Source organism: Trypanosoma equiperdum, assembly GCF_001457755.1.
Source record: "Trypanosoma equiperdum strain OVI genome assembly, contig: ctg_1707, whole genome shotgun sequence".
Classification (NCBI taxonomy): Eukaryota; Euglenozoa; class Kinetoplastea; order Trypanosomatida; family Trypanosomatidae; genus Trypanosoma; species Trypanosoma equiperdum.
Window position 1 is genome coordinate 6508 of NW_027123735.1, and position 5198 is coordinate 11705.

At 41.6% G+C, this 5198-nt stretch overlaps 2 protein-coding genes across 2 annotated transcripts; both read right to left on the reverse strand.

Moving 5' to 3' along the window:
• Positions 1–613: 613 nt before the first annotated feature.
• Positions 614–2167, reverse strand: TEOVI_000812600 (variant surface glycoprotein (VSG), putative; the record flags this gene model as incomplete). The annotated part of the gene is made up of 1 exon (XM_067222807.1): positions 614–2167. One exon carries the CDS (start codon positions 2165–2167, stop codon positions 614–616), a length of 1554 nt encoding a protein of 517 aa, XP_067078908.1.
• Positions 2168–3902: 1735 nt separating this feature from the next.
• Positions 3903–4979, reverse strand: TEOVI_000812700 (Trypanosome variant surface glycoprotein C-terminal domain containing protein, putative; the record flags this gene model as incomplete). The annotated part of the gene is made up of 1 exon (XM_067222808.1): positions 3903–4979. One exon carries the CDS (start codon positions 4977–4979, stop codon positions 3903–3905), a length of 1077 nt encoding a protein of 358 aa, XP_067078909.1.
• Between the last annotated feature and the right edge of the window lie 219 nt (positions 4980–5198).

Genomic DNA, 5198 nt, shown 5'->3' on the forward strand with positions numbered 1-5198 from the left:
AAGCTTCTCTAGTTTGTTCGACAAGTTTCCACTCTCAATTAAAAAACATTCCGCCCTGTATCTAAATGTAAAATATCAAAATTTATGGTCCTTAGTTTCCTGTCTACAGGTAACGTATAGACTGCATTATGCCTCTTCACTGGACTCTTTCTGTATCTTATGTTCTCCTTCTTTATTTTCTTTTGTATAATGGTGATTATATTCATGTTTGTTTATAGACATGTGCATACTCCACTTCCATTTATGCCTTTGTTTTCATTAAAATATTCCCATTTCTATTTCCCTCTTTTTCTAGCTTCCATTCGTTGCAATACTACAACTCTTTTCTGTGTTTCTTTTTTGTTGTTTATTCAGTCTTAACAAATAAGTTTTTATAATATTCGTATACACACACTTACAACACTCTCCTTTCATTATATTTTGCATTTCCCTTGCTTTTACTATTACTATCATAAAAGCAAATAATATCAATAAAATAAACAAAATAAATAAATTTATAATATCATTCCTTTTCCGTACAATTTCACATACTAAATACACGACTAAGCCGCTATTATATAAAATTTACTAAACTTTCACATTTTAACAAATTTACACATATTATCTAAAAGTGTTAAAATATGTCAAATTTAAGAAAATTTAACAGACTCTCTGAAAAAGCAATTTTCGCATATTTCACAAAATGTAGCAAAAATATTCGAAAAGCATAACTATATAACCACAAATGCAAGAAAAGAGGGGCTTTATTCATAATAACAGAATTGCTTCCTGTGGTGTTTTTGGTCCCTGGTCTTCCCGCTGTTGTAGCCTTTGCAGGGTCTTTTTCGCATTTTCTATCTTTGTCATTGTATTTGCAGCCACCTTTAGCATTGCAATCATCTTTTCCTTTTCCTGTGCAGCCATCGTTAGCTTCTGTTTCCACTCCTTTTGGTATGTCCTTCTGTACTGCTTGAATGGCTGCTTTTCCTGCTGAAAACGCCAAAACTGCGCCGTAATTGTTACCTGACGCTGCCGATGTTATGCTGGTTCTGATTAGTTCTTCACCTAGGTTGAATTCTACGTGTTGGTTTTCCAGTGGGGTGAAATACTTGTCTTTTAAATTCGTTTGGTCGCTCCCTACAAGTTGGATCGCTGCTGCTTTGCCATTGTTTCCGCCGGTAGTTTGCGGTTTGTTTTGTCCTGATGCTAGGGCGGCCAGCTTTTGGAACGTTGGGTCGCCGATTAGCTGGGTCGCTGACAGGCTGCTTACTGGCATTACAGGGGATATGAGGTTTTTTTTGGCGTTGCATACTGACGCTGCAACTTCCTTCAGTGTTATCAAGCCGTCTTTGCGCGCAGTGCCTGGATCGATGCAGTTGCCGCCAGTTTCGAGTTTTGCTTGTGTTTTCGTGCTTTTGGCAGGCGCCGCCGTTAGGCTTTTTACGCCTATTGCGTGGCTTGCGCTTGTCCGCGCTGCGTTGTCTCCGCAGTAGTCCTTGTTGTCTGCTGTTGCGGCCCCTGAGGTCGCGAAGTCGCCTTTGCTTGTGATTACCGCCGTCAGCTGTTGTGTGATTGGGGTGTCCTCGCCGACAGTGTAGAGGGTCGTCAGCTCATTAATTTGTGTGGCCAGCGTTGCGAGGGTGTCATCGTAGTTGGCTGAGGTGTCGCATGCCGTGTCAGCCGTGTCGTGGATGTCAAGCTTTAGTGTGCATGTCTTCGCCGTTCCCCCGAAATCTGGGTCATTGGCAGCTGCTCCCGCTGTTGAGCCGGAAACGGTTACCGCCTTTGTTTTCGCTGCGAAAATCGCCCCTCTTAATTGGGCGTTCCTTTTTTCGAGCACGTCGGCGCTGTCTATAATTTGTTTGCTTTTTGAGTCGATCGCTGCCTTCAGCGTGGTTGCTTTGGCGTCGGAGTACGCAGCTATAACACTATATGCCTGGCGCTGCTTCATTGTGTCTGCTAGCATTGCCGCTAGAAGAAGCGCCCGCGTTTCGGTTCTTATGGTTTTTAAGTCTGCTGCGGCCTGCCTGACGTTTGTCCGTAGCGCCTCGGCCAGTGCATGATTGAATTTTATTTCATCGCAGCGTGTCTTTATTCCTTCAGCAGCTGCTGAATTTGCTTCCTCACTTGGTTGCGTGAATGCAAGTGCTGCCACCGCTATGAAAGCCGTTGCCGTTTGGCTTGTCATATTCGTGGAACGTTCTTTGTGTCACTGTCAAATGGTAAGAAATGACAATGCTGAGATTAATGGTGTTTTTTTCTAGCATAATCTTTAAAACCTCGTCTTCCTTTTTGACTGCTATCAGGTAGGTTACCAAAGTTAAGTTAGTTAGTGGAATTCATGCCTTACCTTAAAAAGAGAAGAGGTTGTCACTTGTCTGTCTTTGGTTTCATTAGAAGTCTTGCTGCTTCCTTATTTTTGCTTGTGCAACAGCCGGTCAAAAAACAGGGTCGCCGTTTCGAAAGGCGAACTCCTCTATAGAGATTTTTTCTCTACTTCTTGACTCTCCTTTAAATGTAAGGGGAAAGTAAAAATGAAGAAGCTTTGAATTCGTAAATAGGCATCAGTGATTAAAAAAAACTCAGTTTTGTCAAATAAACTCCATTCTTTGAATTTACTATGCCGTTCTATATTTATACGTGAAACACGTAAGATTTAAACATCAATTGCTACTATTATCTGCTGAATTAAATCTTTGTTCTTGATTCGAAATAACTAGTGACGCTTCTTCTTTTGGAAAATATTATTGTTTTGCCTCTTTGGTGTTTCATGTTTGTTTGTGCTCCGCCAACTCTTGCAACTTATAAATTTGGGTGACTACAGCGCTTGTTTCGGTACCTTTGGTTTATCAATCTGTGATTTTATTTGGCTTTCAGAAACCCAAATTCTTACATGGACTACTCTTTTTTTGAAATGTTTTAACATTTTTCCGGCATACCAATCCGGAATTGATAGAGTGTAACCTTTGATTCTAGCTTACTCATAACGGTCCTCAGTATCTTGATATATGCTCTATGCTAACCAACTTCCGCATTATCTTCTATTCTTCTGCTAGCCAAGGTAACCCATTAGTAGTCCTAGTTTTAAAAATCATCTCCCGATAATATTATATAGTTCCCAAAAACTTCTGGTCCTTATTACTATATTTGACTTGAAGATGACTTCGAAATTACCTTGCACTTACCCAATATATTTCTTCTGTTTCTGTTTATTCACAAATAGATTTTATATTTCACCATAACTGTTAAAGCACCACTAGCCAATATTTCCACTGTAGAATCTATCTATTTTGGTGTAAAATACGGGCATTATCCTCCCTTAAATTATTTATTACTATGTTATGCCGTAGAATATTTTGTTATTTAATTCTGTGTTTGCTTTCACTCGTTTCCGTCTTTTGTTGAAGGCTCTACAGATAACGTACCAACCTCACTTAGTCCATACACTAGGTTATGCCTCTATTCCATTGTCACTTCTCCCATATCCTTGTGTAATATAATACCTACTTCCATATCAGTGTTTAAGGCTGCGCAAATTTTATTTTTCCCCTCTGTATATTTATTTAATAATACCCCTCGTCGTTTACCACACACTTACTTACTCCAATTACACACTCATTATATTTTAAGTGCTGTTTTGTTTACATCGTTGCCTCCCATTTAGTCTTCTCCACCACTTTTATTATTATATTAGTATATACACACACTCACAATACACTCCTATCATTATCATTATTATTAATATAGAAATGACTAAAATGTATAAAAAAACTAAATTAGAATATCACTCATTCGTCATACCTTATCACCATACTACTTTACACCCATTCAACCCTCATGCACATTTTACTTTATTTATAAAAGTTTCACTAAGTTGCACATTTTCATCAAACAGTGTTAAAATAAAATAAATATTAATAAATTTAACAAACTCTTTCAAAATAGCATATTTTCACAAGTTTCATGAAAATGGGCAAAAATCCTGAAAATAGAAAACTCACAAATGCTGCAGCCATTAGAGCCAATTTCCTATTCACGATAAAACTAGAATCTTTGCAAGCGTTACCATCCCATTTGCAGCCAGTATCCTTCTCGCATTCCCCTCGTTTCTTTCCTGTGCAAGTTGAGTCTGTTGTCCCATCATTCCCTACTTTTACCCCATCTTTCACTACGCACTTTTCGCTGGTACAGTCATCTTTACCTTTGCTTGTGCAATCCTCTTCCTTTACTTGGGTTGCTTTTGTTACTGATTTGGCTGCTTCTTCTGTTCTTTTAAGCGCCTGGCCTGAGAAATGAGCCAGTGCCAAGCCATAGCCGTCGCTTTGTGCTGCTGCTTTGATACTGGTCTTCCTTGCACCTTTGTCTTGGCTGAGTTTCAGGTCGGCTGTTTCTAGAACCTCGAAAAACTTGGGTATTTTTGCGCTCTCATCGCTGCCTAGTAGTTTTTTTACTGCATTTTTACCTTGCTCGCTGTCTCCTTCTTTTCGAGTCTGCCCCAGGGCAGTTATTGCTGCTTGCTGTGCTGTTGCCATGGAAAGTACGTCTCCTACCGTTAGTTCTTTTATAGATGGTGCTACTGTCGGTATTGTATTGCGCGCCTCGCATAGAATCGCCGTTAGTCTTTTCCGGGACACGAGCTTGTTGTCTGGGCTGCTTGCGGCTGCCGCGCTGATACAGTTTGCGCCCTCTTTGTAGGCTTCTGTGCTGGCTCTGAGGTCCGGTGGCGTTACTGTTGTCTTTGCTATTGTAATGAAGTTACTACCCGAGTAACCTCCGGCGTCGCCGCAGCCCTTATTGTCGGCTGCGGCCGTTATGCCTGACTGAGTGTTGCCGTGTGACGCTATCTGGTTTGTGATCGCCGCTTGTTTGAAGGCTGAGTCGTCTAGGCCGTGGTAGGCGTTGTCTGTTGCTATTTGTGCTGCAATGTTCGCTATGTCGGTCGGCACGTCGCTCCCCTCGTGGCATTTAGCTGGGTCAGCTTTTGCGAGATTGATTGTCATTTGCTGTGCCAGGTCCGCGCTGGTTTGAATGGTCGACGGCGTCCCTGTGCAGGTTGCGCTGCTGTACGACGGCGTTGGCGCCGCGTGGACGGTTAGAAGCGCTTCTAAGTGGCCCTGTCGCCGCGCTAGTTCTATTGCCGCGTCTTTTGTCGCTGAAGTGAGTTGCTGTCGGCTTTTTTGCACGGCGTCCCCTGGCGATGCCGGCCACCTCAACGTGGT